The 21,578-nt window shown below is 36.3% G+C and overlaps 1 protein-coding gene across 1 annotated transcript; it reads left to right on the plus strand.

Moving 5' to 3' along the window:
• Nucleotides 1-15: 15 nt before the first annotated feature.
• THAP2 (THAP domain containing 2) lies at nucleotides 16-16,952 on the plus strand. The gene is made up of 3 exons (XM_032170745.2): nucleotides 16-753; nucleotides 10,470-10,665; nucleotides 12,958-16,952. The coding sequence occupies exons 1-3, from the start codon at nucleotides 683-685 to the stop codon at nucleotides 13,375-13,377; spliced, it is 687 nt and encodes a 228-aa protein (XP_032026636.1). The 5' UTR covers nucleotides 16-682; the 3' UTR covers nucleotides 13,378-16,952.
• The last annotated feature ends 4,626 nt before the right edge of the window (nucleotides 16,953-21,578 follow it).

The following is a 21,578-nucleotide window of genomic DNA, read 5'->3' on the forward strand; positions in this document are numbered from 1 at the left end:
CCTCAGCGATCGGGGTTCTTCCGCCTCGCGAGAAAGGGACTCTGGTAGCGGCTGTACCCGAGACGTCACTTCCTGCGACACGCAGGAAACAAAGGCTCCTAGTTCACGCGATAATAAGACCAACTCGATACTCACTAGGATTTGTAGTCTTTCGTCTTTCTTCGGGTTTACTCTTCCGGTCTAGGGTCACACCCACCGCAGGATCTGGCTTGGCACAGCTGGGTGCATGCAGAAGTAGGCGGAGCTGCTGTTAGTTGCAGCCTTGAGAGAGTTTTATTGTAAAACTGTTGTAATTTACAGTAATCGGAGGGAAAACACCTCTTCCTTTTAATTGCTCTGAGGACTGCTGCCAAAGAAACGCAGTAGATCCGCTCCCTCTTGGGGGCGGGGAGAAAGAACGGGTTGTGTCCGCCATGTTGGTGAAGTCAAGCGAAGGCGACTAGAGCTCCAGGAGGGCCAGTTCTGTCGGCTCTAGTCGGCCATATTAATAAAGAGAAAGGGAAGGCTGACCGTCCCTCGCCTCCGCCCCCACATACACACCCCTTCTTCCCACTCCGCTCTCACGACTAAGCTCTCACGATTAAGGCACGCCTGCCTCGATTGTCCAGCCTCTGCCAGAAGAAAGCTTAGCAGCCAGCGCCTCAGTAGAGACCTAAGGGCGCTGAATGAGTGGGAAAGGGAAATGCCGACCAATTGCGCCGCGGCGGGCTGTGCCACTACCTACAACAAGCACATTAACATCAGCTTCCACAGGTAACCTGGGCAGGGAGTGGGGGTGACGGAAACTGGAGTTCCTATTCTGGCTATCGCTTGTGTGGAAGGAACAGGAGGATTCTGCTAATTCTAATAACTTTCCCAGCTGGTAGCAGGGAAGCATCATATGTCCATTGTGTTTCTCAAATCTGCCCAATTTTACCCTGCTTTCGGGGAAGCTTTACTCATTTTCTAAAAGAAATCCAAGTACTGTTTGGTCATTACCCTTTAGTAAAAAAAGTAACAGGAGGATATCTTAATTTTCTACTGTTTTATTCCTCTGTTAGACCGGGTCTTGACATGAATGACGCCGTAAGGGAGAAAGAGATCTTCCCATTCAATCAGCAATCACCGTAAAAGCCTGCTGTGTTCCCGTTAAAATTAGGAAATTCTCACTAGATGAATTGACATGGGAGGCATTTAGATTTCTAATAGTCACATAGTAATTCTGCGGAGGAATTGAGTCATCTTTGATAGCCATGGAATTAAGCGATGTTAATTAAAGTGCAAAAGATAACCTTTCTGTTCTTACTAGAATAGAGTAATAAAAAGAACCTAGGTTTTCTTTTGTTTGCTGGAAGAAAAATCAAAATTCTTTAGTTCTGTCAAACCAGAACTCTTGAAAGCACTTTGAACAATGCCTGGAAAATAACAGGTACTCTGTAAATGTTTACCTTCTCTGCAAGTGCCTGCCACGTGCCCGAAGAAAAGACACATTAAAAAATTAAGTGACACCAGTCCTGATTTTATATATTTTACATACCTAACAACGTATGTGATGTTAGTATGTAGAAATTATATCCTTGACCTTTCTCCCTACCTCACTATTATGAACTGTACTTTTATTAAAAGCTGCCACTTAAAAAAAATCTTGTGATGTTTCTGTTTTTAAACTAGTTCATGCATATGTAGTGCTTTGTTCATTTATCCATCAAATATGTACGGAGTTCCTAATTACCTGACATTGTGCTAAGGATCCAGAAAGTTCTAACCCTCCTGGAGTTTAGAATTTAATGGTGGAGAAAGACATAAATAATTAAGTGCCACAGAAGAAACATTCAGAGACCTAACTTAGTCTTGGAAAGTCAAAGAACACTTTTTCAAAGGATGTGACATTTCAAATGAGACCAAAGGATGACAGATTGGGTCCTGTATGCTACTTAAGTATTTTCTATTTTATCCTAAGAGTACTTGAGAAGCCATGGAGGGTTTAAAAAAGAATGGCACGATTAGATTTGCATATTAAAAAGTCCTCTGGCTGCAGTGTAGAGAATCTTAGTGTTACTGAAAGTGCTGGTCAAGCATCATCGGGAATGAACTTGATGAGAAAGGAACTTATTACAGAATATTAATTTACCTATTTTTTTCCTTCACAGGGAAATCTTGCTACAATGTCAACCAAACTAAACCCTTTACTCAGTTGCTGGCACAATCAGCACTGGATTAGGGAATGTGTGAGCTGACAGAGAAAAACTAGTTAGGAAGCTGTAGTAAATAAAACAAGGAAAGTCCACCCAATTTTCTAGACTAGGGTGATATTAGAGTAGAAATGAGAGGAGGGGACAGATTTGAGAAATGTTCAAGGAGAAACTACTGAATTTAGTAATTTGATTGGATAGATGAGAGCGGGGAGTCCAGACACCAATAACAATGTTTAACCCAGTATGGTGGCTCACACCTGTAATCCCAGCACTTCGAGAGACCAGGGCAGGCTGATCACTTGAGCCCAGGAGTTTGAGACCAGCCTAGGCAACATGGTGAAACCTCGTCTCTACAAAAAAATACAAAAAATTAGCTGGCCGTGGTGATGCATGCCTGTAGTCCCAGCTACTCCAGAGGCTGAGGTGGGAGGACTACCTGAACTGGGGAAGTTAAGGCTGCACTGAGCCGTGATCATGCCACTGTACTCCAGCCTGGGCAATACAGTGAGACCCTGTCTCAAGAAAAAACAAAACAAAACAAAAGAGATAGATGGTGGTACAATAACATGCATAAAATTTGCCTACTGTGAATTTAACATTTTCATGTGTAACCTCAGAAATTTAGGTCTTAAAATAGTATTCATTATAATAAAAATACATTCCTATTTTGTAAATACAAACCAGGTTTGTAAGTACAAATCAATTAAGCCAGGTTTAATTGATTCACTCCTTTTCTACTGGGACATTAGTAGACTTTTTTTTTCTTTTTCTTTTTCTTTTTCTTTTTCTTTTTGAGACAGAGTCTCATTCTGTCACCCAGGCTGGAGTGCAATGGCGCGATCTTGGCTCACTGCAACCTCCACCTCGCGGGTTCCAGCAATTCTCCTGCCTCAGCCTCCCAATAGCTGGGACTACAGGCATGCCCACATGCCTGGCTAATTTTTATATTTTTTAGAAGAGATGGGGTTTCACCATATTGGCCAGGCTGGTCTCGAACTCCTGACCTTGTGATCCACCTGCCTCGGCCTCCCAAAGTGTTGGGATTACAGGCGTAAGCCACCGCGCCTGGCCATTAGTAGATTTCTGTATCTCTGTGTGCAAGTTATTTTGCCTAAATTTACTGTCTCTTTCTTACCTCTTAGCCAACTCTAGTCTTAAGTCTCCCCAGTAATCTTCTGAAATTGCTCTTGCTAACATGACCTTTATGTCCGTCTACATTCATTTTTCATGGTGTGTGATCATTTCCTCCTTGAAATACTACTTTTGAATTAATTGACACTAATTTTATGATTATCTTCTGACTTTTTTGGCCTGTCTTCAATCTGTTGCTACTCTTCTCTCTACTCCTTAAGCCAGGTCTTCACATTCATATCAGAATAATTTCAGCTGTTCTGTGGTCTCAGCATCTACTTGTTGATGCCTCCCAAATCAGTATCTCCAGTCCATCTCTGTCTAATGAGTTCCAGACCTATAGGCCAAGTGTCTACTCAGTATTTCTCTGGTCTCCTTTTAGTTACCTAGATTCATTATCTATATTGATAAACTGCCCTTCCCCAAACTTACCCCCACTTCTTGTACTCTGTTTCTCAGTAAATGAAGATACTACCCATCTGGAAACTTGGAAGTCTTCCTCCCTTGACTTCTCACTATTACCCCTTGATTAGATTATTACAGTAGGCTCTTAACTGGCTCACTGCTTCCATCCATGCACTCCTAGCCACTCTTCTATAATCAATAGTATGTTGCTAAATATTTAATAAATGTTCTCTAGGGAGGGGGAAAAGCCCTGATTTGTAGTGTTTCCCCATCTTCTATGATGTAAATAATACTACCAAGTCTAGTTTCAAGCTATCAATATAACATCACTGATCATGGAGGTGGGAAGAGATGTGCAGTCTCACACTATTCTATAGTATTTCCACCATACAGATACAACAGACAACCTTAAAAGTAAAGGTAACAGTAAAATCACCAGGAAATTTGGGGGTTTTGGTATTTATTACCTTTCATTTTAATTTATTGCAACTTTATATTAATTTAATTTTAATAATGGCTGTGTTTAACTACTAGCTCACAGATTTTCTGTTAACAATCAGCTCTCACAATTCAGCCTTTTAATGGCTTACCATTGCCATTTTGGATAAGGTGGATAAGGTTCAAAATTACTCTTTGACTTAGAAGGCCCTCCAGCATTGTTTCATAGCACTATTCTCTGTCCCCAAGATATTCTTAACACTCTACTGTCCCACCCTAACTTCTCTAGCTGATTCCTGTAATTTTTAAGGCCTCCTGACTAGACTAGCTCTTCCTGTTTTATGATTCCATACAACCCTATACTTACCCTTTTATAAGATTCATCGACACTTGTAGTTACTTTTAGTATAATAATAAATAGCATTTATTTAGTATTTAGCATGTACTGTGCACTGGGCTAAGCATATACTGACATTTTTTCATTTAATCCTTATGACCACAGTAGATGCCATTCTTATCCCCACTTTATATATGATAAAAAGGAGACCTAAAAAGGTTAACTTGCCTAAAGTCACCCAGATATTATGCAAAGGAGCCAGGATTGGTGCCCTGGTTTGAGTCCAGAGACAGTGGCCACTCTATTCTATTGCATCCAGCTATTTGATTCCCTACATTCCCCATTACAGTATACACTCATGGAGGAGAAGTCCTATGTCTATTTTGTTTCCTACTGTGTCTTCAGTGCCTAGGACAGTGCTTGGAATGTATGAGGCATTCAACTAATTATTGAAGATGCACACAGAATAGCACTGTTTAAACTACTGAGTGATTTTCCAAAACATCAAATATTTATAAGAGCCTGGTTCTATTACTGTCTAGATAAGAATATATCCTGTTACCATCGTATTAATTTTATTGTATTTATGTGAAGATTTATTATTAAATTAAGGTGAACTTAAATTTAGCTTATGGGCTATATCTCCCACCCTTTGTGCTGAGAAAAATCCAAACAACACATCCAAAATATGATCAAGGTTAGTGCTGTACAAAAACATTACACCAAAATTAAATATAAAATCATTGATTATTCATATTCTGTTTCAGCACAGAAAATCTAAAGACTAGTAGTGCCAAATTAACCCCATTAGTTCATTCATTCATTGATTCAGAAAAGTTCATTGAGTGCTTAACAGGTACTATGCTAGATACTATGCCAGACCCGGGGACAAAGCAGTGAAAAATATAGCTCCTACCCTACAGAAACTTACAGTCCAGTGGGAAAGATAGAAAAGTAAACAAAAAACTGGGATATCAGTGCTATAGCAACATCTAACCCAGTCCTCTGATCATGGAAAACTTCCTTAATAAGATAGGATTCCTAAACAGTCTTAAGTAGAATTTGGTCAACTTAAGATTTGATTCAAGACATTGATTTCCTAATTAAGGAGCTAGTTTTAAAAAGAGCTTTAAAAGAGAATTAAGGAACTGAAAAATAATATCTGAAAGACAGTCTTATAGTGGAAGAGTCTTATACAAATAATAATACAATGATAGTACTTATTTATTCTGAGTCTTTATCGAGGCCCCGACAAGAAGAAATGTGTTTAAAGCCTGATTTTTAGCTTAGCCTTTAGTAAATATTTCCAAACCATCAAATACTGGGACAGAGATCTTTGAAATGAGACTAGATTGTCATTAAGAGGTGAGGCTAGGCAGAGTAAATAAGTTATCAGAAAATTATTCAGCCAGGTGCGGTGGCTCATGCCTGTAATCCTAGCACTTCGGGAGGCCGAGGCAGGTGGATCACCTGAGGTCAAGAGTTCGAGACCAGCCTGGCCAACATGGGAAACACCATCTCTACTAAAAACACAGAAAAAAAATTAGTTAGGTGTGGCGGGTGCCTGTAATCCTAGCTACTTGGGAGGCTGAGGCAGGAGAATCCCTTGAACCTGGGAGGCAGAGGTCGCAGTGAGCCGAGATCCTGCCACTGCACTCCAGCCTCAGCAACAAGAGCAAAACTCCATCTCAAAAAACAAAAACAAACAAAAAAACCCACAAAACTCTATTTTCTTGTAAAATAGAAAAAATGCATATGTGAATTGTGGAGTGATATACAGATGTTAGTATCTTCAGATCAGGGTACGTATAGGGTTGAGGGGGATGGGGACAGACAAAAGATGGGAGAGTGTTGACTGTAAATCCAGACATTCGTTTCTCTGTGCCCCTCATTGCTGGTAGTGTTAGCAAACCTAGTATATGCGACATACCCAAAGCTGTTACCTAATGAGGCTGCATTTGGGGCTTCTGAACCACATAATCTTCTAACTTGGATTTCGTGGTTCTTTTTAAACACTAGTCATTTCATAATTAATATTTAAAGGATAATGTAGTCAAAGAGTTTTACACAAACTTACTACATGTGAATGTTGATTCTTATATTTCCAAGTTACCAGTAGAATTTTTAGAGACAGCGCCTTATATTTGTCTTTTCCTTAATAGGTACACACTGGATGCATATCAGTATACAGTTGACCCTTGAACAAGGCAGGGTTTAGGGGTGCAGAGGCTCCCTCACCACACAGTCGAAAATCGGTGTATGACTTTTGATTCCCCAAAAATTGAACTAATAGCCTTAACCAATAACATAAACAATCAACACATATTTTTTATGTTGTATGTGTTCTATACAGTATTCTTACAATAAAGTAAGCCAGAGAAAATAAAATGTTATTAAGAAAATCCTGCCGGGCATGGTGGCTCATCCCTGTAATCCCAACATTTTGGGAGGCCAAAGCAGGTGGGTCACCTGAGGTCAGGAGTTCAAGACCAGCCTGGCCAACATAGTGAAACCCCATCTCTATTAAAAATACAAAAATTAAGCAGGCATGGTGGCAGGCGCCTGTAATCCCAGCTACTCAAGAGGCCGAGGCAGGAGAATCACTTGAACCTGGGAGGTGGAGGTTGCAGGGAGCCGAGATGGCACCATTCACTCCAGCCTGGGCAACAAGAGCAAAACTGTCTCAAAAAAAAAAAAAAAATTAAGAGAAAATATATTTACTATTGATTAAGTGGAAGTGGATCACTATAAAAGTCTTCATCCTTGTCATCTTCACATTGAGTAGGCTGAGGAGGAGGAAGAAGGGGGTTGGTTTTGCTCCCTCAGGCACGGCAAAGGTGAAAGAGGTGGAAGGGGAGGCAGGAAAGGCAGGCACGTTCGGTCTAACTTTATGGAAATACATCATAATTTCTGTCTTACCCTTTTTCATTTCTCTAAAAATGGTTCTATATTGTACCAATCCTTCCTCCCTGTTTGCTTTAGTTTCAGTGACCCTATTATAGAAGGGTCCATGTCATAAAAGAAGTCAAAAGCGGTCTTGAATAATCAGAACCCTTCTGCCAGATTTTCTAATGTCAATTTTTCTGGCATTGCTTCTTCTACAACTTCTTCCTCATCATCTGGCAGTGGTTCAGAAGCACTCAACTCCATCAAGCTGTCTTCTGTTAATTCCTCTGGCGTGGTGTCTTAAATCAGCTCTTGAATTTCTTTAAGATCCGTATCTTGAAACCTGTCACTGCCCACCTTTTTTGCCATATCAACAATCTCTTTCATGATTTCCCTTATCAGCTCTGTCATAAAGACTGTGAGGTCAAGCACAACATACACACACACTTTTCTTTAGAAGGAATTTATTGTTTTGGGCTTGGTGTCTTTCACCACTTTTTCTGTAATAATTTTCAATGGTGCAGTCCTTGTATACTTTCATGATGTTTTCTATCTTTGTTGGGGTTTTCTTCCATAGCATTGGCAATCCTTTCTATAGAGTACCATGTGTGATGATCCTTAAAACTTGTGACCCTCTGATCTAGAAGTTGAATTTAAAGACATTGAGGACAAATAGACCACTTTGACACCTTCTGTGTTGGACTGGATCTAGGTGGCCAGGGGCATTGTCCAAAATGGAAAGAACTTTGAAAGGCAGTACCTTACTGGCAGCGTACTTCCTAAATTCATTGGAACCAATCCAGAAAAAGGGTTCTCATTGTCCCAGCCTTCTCATTTTACAACAAAAAGACTGGCAGCTGGTGTTTATCTTTCCTTTTCAATGTTCAGGGTTTAGCAGGTTTGTAGATAAGGGCAGAACTGATAGAAACTCAACTGCATTTGTACAAAACAGTGTTAGCCTATCCCTTCTTGCCTTAAGTCCTGATGTTTGCTTCTCTTCCTTACTAATACATATCCTTTGTGGCATTTTTTTCAAGAAAGGGCACTTTTGCCTGCATCAAAAACCTGTTCAGACAGATAGCCTTTCTCTTGAATGATCTTAATGGCATCTGGGAACATCTGCAGCCTCTTCGTCAGCAGAAGCTGTTTCTCTGTTATCTTGACATTTTTTAAGCCAAACCTCTTTCTAAAATTATCAAACATCCTCTGATGGCATTAAATTTGCAGCTTCAGATCATTCACCTTCCTTTTGTTTTATCATATAACAACCTCACTTTTTCTCCAGAGTTTTATATAAACTCTAATATGATTTTTCTAAAAAAATTTTCTTTCTAAAAAAAAAACTACCTCTAGTCCTGGAATATAGGTATGGCTTTCTTACAGCAATTGTGTACTCACATAAAAGCTGCATTTCCAATACAGAATAGAAAGATATTTCACAAAAAGTGCAAGGTTTTTGTACCTGCTGGCACAGCTGTAGCAACAGCTTGATGATTTTTTTTTGTTTTTTTTACAATGGTCCTGGATTTATTTATTTTGAAATGGCAGGCAACAACAGCTGCAGACCTAAATCTATGGGGCATATATATATATATATATATATATATATATATATATATATATATCTCAAACAATTCAACTTTTTCTTGTATTGTCATGACTGCTTCTTAGAGCACATCCATCATCACTAATGGCACTTCATATGGGTATCATGGTATTATTTAAGGTTTATGGTATTGCACTAAATACAATGAAAAATATGCAAGAACTGCGAGAGATCACTTTCTGCCATGATACACAACTTACTGGAGAGACAAATTGCTTAGACAGAGATAATTAGCATCACATGGCACTGTAGGTGGGTACTCACAGCACTTACTGAGCTCACCACAATAGAAGATGGCTATGAAATCATTACAGTAGTACAGTATGTACTATAGTTGGTTTTATGCAGTTATTATTTTATACTGCATCTTTGCATTTGTTTACATTTTTCTGGACTGAATGATGCCATGTACAGTCTCTGTAAATTTTGATAATTTTAACTTTTAAAAATCTGTGTAAATTTCACAGTAGTAAATGACAAAATAGACTAGTATGTGTATATTTCATGGTAGTAAATGATAAAATAGACTGGTACCTACATATATTTTATGTATTAATGACATATCTTTTTCTTAATTTTTTCAATGTTTCCAGGCTACATGGTTTGTCTGCAAGTTTTTTCCAATTGTTTCAAATTCAAATATATTTATTGAAAAAAATACACATATAATTGGACCTGTGTAGTTCAAACCTATGTTGTTAAAGAGTCAACTGTATTTTATATTTGAAATATGAAAGGAAAAACATTGCTACAAAGCATTTTACGTTTTTGTAAGTTTACTTTCTGCTGCACTACCTAATTAAAGAGCTGACTTTTTAAAAATATTTGCTGTTTAACTACATACAGTATATTATTACTCTGTATTTGTATTAATTTAGCAAATTTTGTTGAATCTCTACTGTTTGCAAAGCATTGTGCTAAGTGTCAAAGATAAATACATGACAAGATATAATGATCCCTGTCCTCAAGAAATTTATAACCTTTATGTCACTGGAAATTAAAATGGAAAAATTACAAAACAATGTGGTGTCATAATGATGGGACATAGAGGAAGGAGTACCAGAATCTGCCTAGGCTTTCCTTGACAAAATTTAATCTTTAGATATCTGATTTTTCTTGACTACATATATCAGCAGCAGATTAAAAGCGTGGTGAAATTACTCCCGCTTATAATGCTTCTACTTAAACTTGATCTAAATCAGTTTAGTCATGTTTTATTTATGCCCAGATTAAGGGTTAATTGGGAAGAAATGTCTCTTTCTAAAAGCCCTGAAAAATAAAACGACTCAAGTCAGTTTTTTACTAAGTTTTTCAAACTTATAAAACATTACCATGAATTGGTTTCTGTTCCAGTGTCTGGATATTGTGAGTTTAAAATTTTTTATGTAAATGGGACACACTTTTAATCATCTTCGAAATTTCTTTTAATCATTTAGGTGCAGCCAGAATTATGATAGTTGGAATTTGAGTTGCATTTTTTTTTTTTTTTAAGGTTTCCTTTGGATCCTAAAAGAAGAAAAGAATGGGTTCGCCTGGTTAGGCGCAAAAATTTTGTGCCAGGAAAACACACTTTTCTTTGTTCAAAGCACTTTGAAGCCTCCTGTTTTGACCTAACAGGACAAACTCGACGACTTAAAATGGATGCTGTTCCAACCATTTTTGATTTTTGTACCCATATAAAGTCTGTGGTAGGTAATGTTACTCTCCTTTTGTTAAAACCATTTTTAGAACCCATTCCTTTTTGTTTATGCAGTTATTAACTGAAATTCATTTATAGTGATATGCCTCAAAAAAGTTGCATACCTTTCTCTTGTACAGTTAAGGTACATGCTAGAATTAGAGTTTGGGTCTCCTGACTCCAGTATTCTTTCCCCAATCCAAACTGTTTTACTATATTGGAATTTTACATTATTACCAATTATTATTAATAATTGCACCATTAGTAAAACTGAAAAATCATATGAGTAATGAAACCTCCAGCATCACTGTGCTCTGATTTTAAAATGACATACAAATAACATGTGCAAAGTACTTTAAGAGCACACAGCCAGAATTACACCAAAGAATGTAAGTTCAGAGGGAGGCAGGCATGACAGAAATCTTCAGAGAGCTTGGGCATTCAGGGTGGGGGCTTTTGAAGCCTTGGGAGTTTAAAATAGAGGAAAGGAGTCTTGGCTTTGCACAGAATAATTACAGTTGCATAATGAGAACAAAAACAAGTGGGTTGAGGGGTGAGTAGGAAATGTTAGCAAGTGATATTTAAAAGGAAAGAATGAAGAAAAAATGAAGCAAAAAAAGTAAAATAAAAAAAAAACGAAAGAATTAAGGTATAACATAAATGATTTAAAACAATGTTTTATCTAGTTAGGGAAGATCTGACCAGAGAGGAAAACCTAGCTGGGAAAGACAGGGTCACCAAGAGTAAGAAAGGGCAAAATGAACACAAATAGTTTAGCTTTGAAAGGGAGGACAAACATGTTTTCCTCTGAGGAAAAACTGTTTCCCTTGTTTGTAACAGTTAACCTTTTAAATGTATATGAGTTATTATCTGAATGGGAGACAAGGTTGTGGTAAGCTAATTACCACTGATGTTAGGAAAGCTCCAGGAGGACAAGAACTTAGTCTTTTTCACATGTGAATCCTCAGCACCTCAAACAGTGCCTGGGACATAGTATATACTCAAATAGTTACAGAATTTGAAATGTAACTTATTTTTGACATTTTGATAATTTATTTAATAAATACAACTAAACTTTCCATTATGCCAGAATCTAAGCTCAGTGCTAGAGATACAAAGATCAAAAAAGAGTGCCTGTCAATTCCCTAGGCAGAGGGACTAACTGTAGGTTTCGTGAGGATAGGAACCATATTGTCTTATTTGTTCAGTGTTGTCTCCCCAGGAATGCACAGTATGTGTTTCAATAAATGTTTAATGAATTAAGGACACAGACTTATGAGGATATTGTATAATCTGGAAATTCTCAGTGGCTTAGTATCGCTGGAGTATAAATCAAGGTGGTAAACTGCAGAATGGGATGAGATCCTAAATTGTATAGTATGCCATGTAAAGATTTATTTTTCCTTTAGATAATAGATAGGCAAAGAATAATTTGGCCAGAATAGAAAAGTCAAATATTCTAGAAAAATTATTCTCATGGCAGAATGTGGATTAATGAGGATCAAAATGAAGTGGAGAGATCAATAAAGAATAATATAGACAGAACAGATATGATACGGGCCCAGTGTAAGTAGTGACATTAAGAATGACAGTGTTCAGCCTTATTGTGGAACAGAGAAAGGAAAAAAAAAGAAATGATGGAGAGGAGAGGATTCATGGTAGGAATATTTAGTGGGTAGAATTAATAGGACTTGATGACCATTTGAATGAAAGAGATAAAAGCAAAAAAAGTCTCCTGATTTTGACAAATGTTCCTAGCCAGATTTTAAATCCTTGAAGATGTAACCATCAAAAATTAATACGTAAATCTGTTTAGAAGCTTGGTACTTAAGAATATATTTCTACAGATCCTTCAGTTTTCATTTAGTAGGACCCTGGGTCTAAAATATTCATCAAATTGAGAAAAGGGTATTTAATTAAAAGGGGATCAAATTAATATCATAAATAATATCTACATATATTCTAAATTGACCTTAGTAAATTGCAAAGGATCTTTAAAGTCTCTATAGAATGATAGTCAATAATTTGGAAGAAACCTTGGACATCCATTGTCTATTTCCAAATCAGTGTTTGAATCTCTCTGGGTATGGGACAAAAAGAAATAGGTGACTAGAGTTAATTCAACCAGTTAAAAAACTTAATCTTGGATTACATGAGATGGCTGCTGCTGTTTCCTATTAAAGTTTTAAAATTGACTTTTAAAAGAGCAGTTTAAATACTCTGTTATCCAAAACTGGACACCATGTGCTTATTTGTGATATTTCATAATTTATGTTCAACCCTCTAATTTTATTTGGCTCAGAAACTCAAGTCAAGGAATCTTTTGAAGAAAAACAACAGTTGTTCCCCAGCTGGACCATCTAATTTAAAATCAAACATTAGTAGTCAGCAAGTACTACTTGAACACAGCTATGCCTTTAGGAATCCTATGGAGGCAAAAAAGAGGATCATTAAACTGGAAAAAGAAATAGCAAGCTTAAGAAGAAAAATGAAAACTTGCCTACAAAAGGAACGCAGAGCAACTCGAAGATGGATCAAAGCCACGTGTTTGGTAAAGAATTTAGAAGCAAATAGTGTGTTACCTAAAGGTACATCAGAACACATGTTACCAACTGCCTTAAGCAGTCTTCCTTTGGAAGATTTTAAGATCCTTGAACAAGATCAACAAGATAAAACAATGCCAAGTCTAAATCTAAAACAGACCAACAGTACCTTCATTTAAATTTAGCTTGCGCAGAGCTTGATGCCTATCCTTCATTCTTTTCAGAAGTAAAGATAATTATGGCACTTATGCCAAAATTCATTATTTAATAAAGTTTTACTTGAAGTAACATTACTGCATAATTTGTGAAGACTTGATTACAAAAGAATAAAAAACTTTCTATGGAAATTTTATTTGAAAATGAGGAAGTGCCTTACATTAGAATTATGGACTTAAAAATTTTGCTAATAAATTGTATGTTTGAAAGGTGTTTTTTGTTTTTGTCTTTTTAAACTACTGTTAAAAGAACAGCTTATGATAAGTAATATGTTTAACTTACATTAGAGAAGAATTTTTTCCTGTACCAAAGTTGGCATATTGCATTCTAAATAAGATGCTAAATAAGAGTTAACCAACATTTAACATGACCTTAAAACTGCTGGGTTTTGTATTAATTAGATTATAATTGGCACTGTGATTTGAAAAATTTATAGAAAAAAAGGTACAGGGCAAGTTTTTAAATTAAAACTTTCTATATTTTGTTTTACCAGTAAAAGTGAGCTTATCATGGCCTCTCTCATAAGAATATTAGATTTTAAAATAGGTTGTAAAATATTTTGAAAATATTTGAATGTGAAGTACCATTGAGTCATCCAAACTAGGTAAGGCCTCAAGTACTTTAAACTAGTAAAATCTAGTAGCCGATAATATTCACCTAAGTAAGTGTTGCAAAATAATTCAGAGTTCAGGACCTAGCTTAGATAAATGTATACTACTCTTTTTCTCATAATAAAAATCTTACATTTCCAACTTCAAAATTGGTGCTTCCATATTTGTTGATAACCAAAACTCCTAAGGTTTTTTGTTTTCTTTTTAACTACTTTCCAAATGCATGCTATACCTCAGAAATAGTATATTAATATAGTGGGCTTTTTTTTTTCCTCTTCATAAACCCACAGTAAAATTTAATCACAGGAAACTACTTATATCTTCACACTTTGTATTAATAACTTAAAATGGCATCAGTTTATCTTAGACATCAGCTTGCTTTTTATCTCCTTTTTTAGTGAGTGAAATAGAGCAACCAGCATGCCTGTGTTCCCAGCTACTTGGGAGGCTAAGGTGGGAAGATCAATTGAACTTAGGAGGTTGAGGCTACAGTGAGCTGTGATTGCACCACTGCACTCCAGCCTGGGCGATGGAGTGAGACTCCTGTCTCTAAAACAGCAACAACAAGAACAAATAAAGCAACCATAGTGCATAAGGGAAATTAAATGTTCCCTATAGAAATATGTGTATGTCTGTGATAGTGGTATGAAAATGCTAATTATTTTACAAAATAAAAGTTCAGAACTATTCTTATCATTGCCACTTGAACAATTAAAGGGTTTGCTTTATTTCACTAATGTTTAATAGGAACCCTTTGCTTCAAACAGCTTTGTTGAAATCGTGTAAAAATTTGTTAAGAGAATCAAGTTATTTAACTCAACTTATTTAATTCAAGCTTGTGATACTAACATACAAAGGTAGCATAAACCAAATCATAAATTGCTGTAAATCTTTCCTGTAAAGTAATAGCTACTTTATGATTTTTTTAAAAATTCCATTTTTTTGCTAGCTATTTAGGATTGCATTTGCTTGGCTCCCAGTAACAATTCTTTTACAGTATTAGCACTCTCTTTACTAAAGAATGCCTCCCAAGGAAATGCAAAGGTAGGAAAAGTCTCTTGGAATGCCCATGAGGTATTTAAAACAGGTATTTATGAAAATCTTTTTGTGAATGTTATAAATCTTGCTAGTTATTTTATCTTTATCTTAAGTATTAGATGTAGTTCCTTGGAATTGTCATTACATATTTATTTTTTTCTAGTATGGTTTCAAATAACTTTTCGCCAACATATAATCATCATCAAACATTCACTGACCATATCTACTTTATAACTCAAAATAAGTTGGACAAATAATCATTTTAATAAAAACTATTTTTTCAAAGTATAACCACTCTCATGTGGTTCACCCTTCACCCCAGATACAAAACACTTATTTATGTAGCCCAGTTCCCATCTATAATAATACCTTGAAACCTCAATAAATTTTAAAAATCATAAAAATAAAATATTGTAAAATACAACAACTTTTTGACAAGGTTACTTCATCTTCATTCATTATTACTTGACAGTATTAAACTACTACTCAATAATTTTAGAGTAAACTTTTCTGTGTTTTCTCTGTCATTTTCATTTTACTGTCCTGACAACATGCTCCAAACTCTTTGCATCAAATTGTTTTATTAACATACATTTGTCTACCTTAAAACTAGCTTTATTCACAGAGAAAAACCTAAAAGGAGTCTATTAAAATGCTGCATTCAGTTTGATAGGTTTTTTTTTTATCACTCTGACCATAAAACTAACTGAAATTATAATAGTTTTTTTTTTCCTCTCCTGGTCCAACACAGATCTTCTGTTCATTTGTTCTCTGTCTACCGGGCACTAACCTCTACAAAGAACCAGCCAAAGGCTAGGTACTTGATATAAAAAGGAATATGATTGTTTTCTGCCCTCAAGTTGCTCTATCTCCTGAGAGAAACAAGTAATATTTATAATATAATATGGTAAATGCTACAAAAGAAATAGCTGTAAAGTCCTTTGGTAAATGCTGTTGAATTGGAATTCAGTAAGAACTATAAACTGTAGACCTTTTTATAATCAAATGCTTTTGTTTTGAAACAAAACAGATTCCTCCTTATACTGACTTAGCAAAGGAGGTACAAGGACATTGGCATTTGACCTGAATTATGGTGTTTTATTGAATGAGCTATAAGACAACATTTTTACCCTTTAAAATGAACACTGAACAAATGTGTTGTTAATGGTATCTTTGTTAAAAGGAAAACATAGCTATAAATAAAATACTACATTGAAATCCAGTACTGGAGTTCATTTGAAATTTGATATTTTGTGTAAAATAACAAACCTATTAACACAGATTTTTAACTCAGAATCGTATAAAGCACTTTGGTACTTATTTGTTCTCTTTTCCCTTACATTCTGTGTGGTAGGTGGTATTATGTCTGATTTACACATGAAGACATCTTTGTTAATGCAATTTATTTATTCATTTGGGCATTTACTATGTGCCAACCTGCACAAGGAATAGAAATGTCTGTGATCTAGATAGTTCTAGATTGAACATACATCTTCTGCCAACAAATCCTCTCTGCTGTTCACATTATCCTTTGTTTAACATATGAACCAGGTTGCTAAAATAGGATAAATCATGTGTCTTAAAATATGAAAATAGTAAAGTCTTTGGGGTCACTTGATCTTTTCTAAGTAGACTTCATAATATTGTGTTTTATCTCATTTCTCAATATTAGAATACAGGTAGATTTTAATTTTGCTATAATATAGGAAATGGTTCATCTTTGTACCAAAATATTGGATTCTTCTGATATTTAGACAGTTGGAAACTTTCTAAAACTGAGGATTTTGTAGTGTATACTAAATAATTGCATATTCAAAAAAATGTATTCTGAGTATGGTGATATTAAACATTTTTCCCCAAGGAAATTACTGTCATGCCTGTTATTTCTAAAAAATGTACATAAATATTTCTGTGAAAGTTCTTTTACATTGACCCCCTGAAAGACTTCTGTGAAGTCCTTCTCCCTAAACTGAAGCAAATGGTAGAACAAAGATAATGTAAAGCCTTGAAGAGAAATTATTTTCATTTTTGTTGCTCACGTTATATCTAAATATACATTACAGTTTATTTGCACTGTTTCAGATAATAGGCAATCTAGACAAGATATATGAAGGGCCATGAAAATGGTAACAGTCTATCTCTATCCTGACCATAATTTGAGGCTCACACAAAAATTTATTTGCAGGCTAGGTACAGGGGTTCATGCCTGTAATCCCAGCATGTTGTGGGGCTAAGGTGGGTGGATCACTTAAGGCCAGGAGTTTAAGACCAGCCTCGGCAACTTAGTGAGACACCCATCTCTACAAAAATAATGAAATAAAAATTAGCCAGGCACAGAGGCATGTGACTGTAGTCCCCTAGCTACTGAGGAGGCTGAGGCAGAAAGACTGCTTGAGCCCAGGAGTTCAAGGCTGCAGTGAACTATGATCGCACCACTGCACTTCATCCTGGGCAACAGAGTGCAACCTTGTCTCTTAAAAAAAAAAAAAAAAAGCAGACATTATCAAAGCACTATCTTACTAACAAAAGGGAAAGATTGTGATATTTTATTAATTTTTTCTGATTAAAATATTGTTTTGGGCCGGGCGCGGTGGCTCACACCTGTAATCCCAGCACTTTGGGAGGTCGAGGTGGGCAGATCACGAGGTCAAGAGTTCCAGACCAGCCTGGCCAACATAGTGAAACTCTGTCTCTGCTAAAAAAAAAAAAATAAATAAGCCAGGCGTGGTGGTGGGTGCCTGTAATCCCAACTACTCGGGAGGCTGAGGCAGGAGAATCGCTTGAACCAGGGAGGCAGAGGTTGCAGTGAGCCAAGATTGTGCCATTGCACTCCAGCCCAGGCAATAGTGTGAGACTGTCTAAAAAAACAACAACAAAAAAATTGTTTCGAATACTGTAATTCAAAAAATGCTATCTTTTTTTTTTTTTTTTGAGATAGATTTTCACTCTGGTTGCCCAGGCTGGGGTGCAATGGTGCAATCTCGGCTCGACATAACCTCCACCTCCTGGGTTCAAGTGATTCTCCTGCCTCAGCCTCCCGAGTAGCTGGGATCACAGGCATGTGCTACCATGCCCAGCTAATTTTGTATTTTTAGTAGAGACATGGTTTCTCCATGTTGGTCAGGCTGGTCTGGAACTCCCAACCTCAGGTGATCTGCCTGCCTTGCCCTCCCAAAGTGCTGGGATTACAGGTGTGAGCCACCGTTCCCAGCCCCAAAAATACTATCTTAACACTCACTAAGAGACACTGATCAAACTAGGATGTGCCAGACAGACATGGTGTCCGTCCTCAAGGTTACTGGAAAACAACATTCCATTTGTTTATTCCTGCCCTCATTGCTCCCCACTCTCTCCCTAAGGCCCTTTTAGAATGAGCTCAATCTAATATAACACATCTATCTTCAAATTGCTCCCTAGTCTTTTAAAATCTATACTACATTTAAAAAACAAAATATTCGGGTTTAATGTCAAGAAGGCACATATTGGTTGGATGCAGTGGCTCACACCTGTAATCTCAACACTTTGGGAGGTCAAGGCAAGAGGATCACTTATAGCCAGGAGTTTGGGACCAGTCTGGACAACACAGTGAGACCTCACCTCTATTTTTATATTAAAAAATTTTTAAAAGAGGTGTCTATTTCTCAGATGAATTTTCAGTTTAATAAATTATTTAGCAAACACTCCAAAATGTGTTATTTCTAACTCTTCTCCATTCTCTTGAACTTCCCGTTTTCATGTTCTTTTTAACCACCAAACAAACCTTTACAAATTGCCCTTGTTTAGCTTAGTCACTGAGCAAACACTGTCATCTTTCAATTCTTACCTTGGATGCTCCCCTCTCTTGTGTGACACCATCCCTAAACATACCAAAGTGACATAAGTGCTTTTCTCCTTGAGTCCTGTTTATATATGACTTGGATAAAGTCATCATCTTTTTATAATGTAATTGTCTACATGTCCATTTTCATCTGTTATGCTCCTTCACCACACATACATATGTGGTGTATGTGTGTTGGCACTCAAATCACTGAAATATTCACACATTTCAGAAAATCTAAACCAATCCCTTTGAATTAGATTCAAAGGGATTGTAAATAAAATCTGATAATTTCCTATCACACAGTAAGTGCTTTTTGACATTAGGATAATTTTTGTGATTGGTATTGAATATAAATGTCTATCACAGAAAAATCCAAACTTTATATCAAAGAGCACTTAACCATAAATGGGTATTTATATTGTGAAATTTAAAGATCAGAGCAACAATGAACTTTCAGTTTATTCTATGATTGCTATAGTAAGTCTCAAACTGCATGTTTTCTACAGGAAATAAATCTGATGAAGACAATTAACTGTTGGAACCATTTAAACAAATGTGTTTTTTTCTTAACTTCTTAGAGTCATTAATAATGCACTCTAACTATCCCATGTAGAGACAACATTTCTCAACCTTAAATTTGATCACAGGTATCTTTTGAGTGGCAGAGATGCCTACTAATAACAAAGAATAACTACTATTAAGTTAAAAAATATAGTTTAGGAAATGCCTAACCAGAAATTTTCCATTGCCAGAAAATGGCTTCTAAAGTAAATAGAAAAACAAAGACTTTGTTGAAATTTTTAAGATTGATAGTCTATAAAAATTGTTAACAGTAAAATCGTGATTTTTTAAAAGTATACAAGAGCCCCCCCCACTCCCTTTATCCTTGGAGATACATTCCAACACCCTCAGTGGATGCTTGAAACCCTGGAAAATACCAAATCCTATATATACTATTATTTTTCAATTCCTATATACCTATGATAAAGCTTAATTTATAAACTAGGCACAGTAAGAGATTAGGAGGAATACCTAATAATAAAATAGAACAATTATAACAATATATTGTAATAGAACTAAAATAAGGGCACTGTGATACTGCAACAGTCCATCTGATAACTGTGATGGCTCCTAAGTGACTAACAAGAGAGTAATGTCTATTGCATGGATATGCTAGATAAATGGAGGAGTCACGTCCCAGGTGGGATGGAGCTGGATGGCATGAGATTTCATCATGCTACTTTGGCATGCAATTTAAAACATGAATATTTCTGGAATTTTCTTTTTAATATTTTCAGATTGTTACCAGTGGAAGGTATCCAGGTTCTTGGTGTTTTGAACAAAGAACTGGACAAAACACACAAAGCAAGGAAAGAATGAAGCAACAAAAGCAGAGATTTACTGAAAACAAAAGTACATGCCACAGGGTGGGAACCACCTTAGCATAGGGGCTCAAGAGCCTCCTTACAGAATTTTCTAGGGTTTAAATACCCTCTAGAGGTTTCCCATTGGTTACTTGGTGTACACCTTATGTAAATGAAGTACTAGCCCACAATCAGTCTGATTGGTTGTGAAAAACAACCAATTAGAGGCTGAAGCGAAGTTACAAAGTTACACTCCTACACAAATGTCTGATTGGTTGCAGAAAGCTACCAAGCAGAGATACTTTCAATTTTCTATCTGCCACGCAGAAAAAAAAGAGGGGTTTGCAAAGGGAGTAGCTTCGGGTCCTTTTGTTACTTAGGTGTGGGAAGTTGGGGTTTTCCTTTTGATTTAGCTCTAGGAAGCCAGCATGAATCGGCCTTAGGTTCCCTGCCTCCAGACCCTATTCTCCTGCCTCAAGATCATGTTTAACCCTTGGTAACTGAAACTGCCTATTGCATATAAGGAAGAACTACTGTATTTTAATTATATTAACTCCTCTAAATTATTTTGGTCTTAAGCTAGAATAACTTTTATGGAGAAAAACATCAATAATTGGTCACTGAAAAAAATAGAAGGGAAAATATTCATCTGAAGGGTCACTTCACTGACACTACTATTTAATATGCATTTTTAGCCAGATTTAATAGTCATGAGAAAATCATCCCTGACATCCAGGGACTGACCTGACACAGCTACACCCCAGTGTTGGGAGATAGCTTGACATTCACAACTAGGCTATGATTTTCCTATCGAACACCAACTAATCAGACAGGGTCACTCTGTGACTGTGGTGAAGCAAGGCAAAAAAAAAAAAAAAAAAGACCAGTTTATAATTTTGTCTAAGCAGAGACAAAAACAATGCGACTGTGCAAACCACAAAACATTAGCTTTTATTATTAATAATTTTACCCAGTAGTCTGGTAACATTGATATTGGCCAGTCAGGTTGGTAAGATAATCCAAACATTTACCTATGCAGAACAGACTAAGACAAAAATAAAGTAGGCACATAATAAATTTCAGCATAAAGACCATATATGTATATTATCTAGTACAGGAAGCCCACTACTATTTAGTCCTACTTCACAGATTTGATTCTTAGTTAACTACTTAATTAGATGCCTTACCAAAGAAAATTACAAGCTGTCTTGGCATGTATTTTGAAATTTAAAATAATGTGAGCTTTTTTTAAGTAACTACTCTTGGGGCTTAAAACACAATTGCATACGGTGTCTGAAATGGATTTGGCTCCTCTTCTTACACTGTCAGTA

This window comes from Hylobates moloch, unplaced genomic scaffold, assembly GCF_009828535.3.
Source record: "Hylobates moloch isolate HMO894 unplaced genomic scaffold, HMol_V3 SCAFFOLD_12, whole genome shotgun sequence".
NCBI classification, from domain to species: Eukaryota; Metazoa; Chordata; class Mammalia; order Primates; family Hylobatidae; genus Hylobates; species Hylobates moloch.

Bases quoted from the DNA above. Each gene is read 5' to 3' on its own strand.
- THAP2 (XM_032170745.2), top strand. From the start codon at position 683: ATGCCGACCAATTGCGCCGCGGCGGGCTGTGCCACTACCTACAACAAG. The intron at 754-10,469 runs GTAACCTGGGCA...TTTTTTTTTAAG, and splicing joins ATTAACATCAGCTTCCACAG to GTTTCCTTTGGATCCTAAAA. The intron at 10,666-12,957 runs GTAGGTAATGTT...TATTTGGCTCAG, and splicing joins GTACCCATATAAAGTCTGTG to AAACTCAAGTCAAGGAATCT.